This window comes from Aspergillus clavatus, genomic scaffold, assembly GCF_000002715.2.
Source record: "Aspergillus clavatus NRRL 1 1099423829798 genomic scaffold, whole genome shotgun sequence".
Lineage (NCBI taxonomy): Eukaryota > Fungi > Ascomycota > Eurotiomycetes > Eurotiales > Aspergillaceae > Aspergillus > Aspergillus clavatus.
Window position 1 is genome coordinate 1,154,595 of NW_001517101.1, and position 2,022 is coordinate 1,156,616.

The 2,022-nt window shown below is 43.0% G+C and overlaps 1 protein-coding gene across 1 annotated transcript; it reads right to left on the reverse strand.

Moving 5' to 3' along the window:
• Nucleotides 1-210: 210 nt before the first annotated feature.
• ACLA_091530 (uncharacterized protein) lies at nucleotides 211-510 on the reverse strand (the record flags this gene model as incomplete). The annotated part of the gene is made up of 3 exons (XM_001272880.1): nucleotides 211-247; nucleotides 303-409; nucleotides 475-510. 3 exons carry the CDS (start codon nucleotides 508-510, stop codon nucleotides 211-213), a joined length of 180 nt encoding a protein of 59 aa, XP_001272881.1.
• Nucleotides 511-2,022: the final 1,512 nt, after the last annotated feature.

Here is a 2,022-nt window from a genome sequence, read left to right on the forward strand (position 1 = left end):
ACATCAGGACAGCAAGCTGATTAGTTAACATGTGGGTCTTGCCTTGAGGCCACGACTCCAGGTTTTTGCATTTGTAAGCAATAGACTCCTCTACGGTAGCATACCAAAGGATGCAAATGACTGCTCGACCATCGCCGAGGTCTCGGATATCACGAATTAGAGCAATACCATCATCGAAACCGTCACCAAAATAAATATAAACGATATCTCCTACCTCATATTGATCTCTGTGGACCACCGATTGAAGCTGTCGAAGTTCTTTCCATGGGTGTAGGCCAGGCTCAATTGGGTGAATCACATACCCCCGTCGGCCATTGTTGTGAACTTCGTAATATTCCAAAGCTTGAGGAACATCAACTTGTTCCTCGGTGTCGCCGTCTGGGCTTCTTACTTTGGGCTCCCAACCTCGCTTGATTTCGTCAGTATATATATAATTGGACTAGTTTTCCATAAAACAATATTGCCATCACTTACTTGCTTGATATCTTGACTTCTGTGATACTCAAGCATTTGTGAAGAGTTGATAGTCTTCGACTCGTCGAAGACTTGGAACGCCTTTGAGTCCGTTATGGAATCTTTAGGGTTAAAGGGTTGACCCGGTCGGCTAATCTCCTTCAGAGGGTTAGAAATAATTATTTGATTAGCTCCATGTGCTGATTTGTTGAGCTGATCCATTTCAGCTTTGCCGGTCGCGGAGTTCTTAAACTGGGATATCCTTCGGTTTTTCTCTTCAAATGGATCATTATCATTCCCACTTTCGTGGTTTGAATATAAAACAACACCATCCATTTCATATTCACTTCGCTGCAATGTGGATGCTGATTTGTGTTCCTGACCTTGATAGATCAGATAGGCGGTCAAGTCCATCGAATCAATAAGATTCATGTTTGGGATAGCAGAGTGGTTGACCAAATTATGGCAGATGGCTTTATTCGTGGGATTACCAAATTCCACAGGAGAAGTGTCAGAATGAACATTTCTATTTTCATCAAATTCGTTTCCAGGTACAGCGCTGACAATATTCGCGTGGATCTCTGAATCTTTGTCGTCAACCAGTTCACTTATGATTCTAGCGATGGCTGGGCAGCCAACAGTTTCATCCATTCCATTCTGATCGATCGGGATTTTGATAGTTTGACTGGAACTGGAGTCTCCTAAGCAGAAAAGTTAGTTGAACAATTATCGCTTAGATTATACTTGAATAATCAATTCATGGAGGTCCATTACAATACCATTTGGACAGTCGTTAGGCTGATTTTGCACTTCGTGCATCGAAACGTATTGCTTTTCAGGGTTGTGGAAGGGGTATGATATTCCATCTGCAGCGTGAAAGGGCTCTTATTTAAGCTTTATATGTGCAGTGCAGTTAGGAGAGCCTGGGTTAGTTACCTTTGGTAGGCAAGATGTCTTGGCTCCATTGTGAAAACAATTCATGGATGATATTTTCTCGGGCAGCGTTAGATAGCTTGTTCATCAGAGAAGAGAACGCCTCGATAACCTGTTGGACTCATTACACATCGCTCCAAATGCACGTAAAGGTGACAGGGAGATATACCTGCACATCACCAGAAGTCAAGTAATTTAGAGGCTCTTTGGTATTGCCGAACTAGAAACTCAGCAGGTACACAATTACGGACCTTCTTCAGTACTTACCTCTCCTAGGCATAACCCTCTTTGTAATAATACCATCTTTCAATACTCGACACGAAATCGTTAACCTAGCTATTTGTGTTTGGCACGGCACTAAGACCCGAGGGCTCCGAGGTATTTAACCCATTTTGGCCCTCAAGAAAGTGAGGGCCAATAGAAAGAGCCGTAGAATGAGATGGAAAACCCAGTAGTGACAGTGTACCCCATTCTATTGGCAGAATTCAGACAAAAGTGGGCCAGTGAGGGTTTCAAAAAATTGTAAAATACGTTATCGACAAATGGAGTCTGGAATTTGGTAGTTCCTGGTTGGTCTTGTCAACCAAATTGCTGAGCCAATAATATGGTGTGCCCGCAACGTCTCTCCGATTGTTC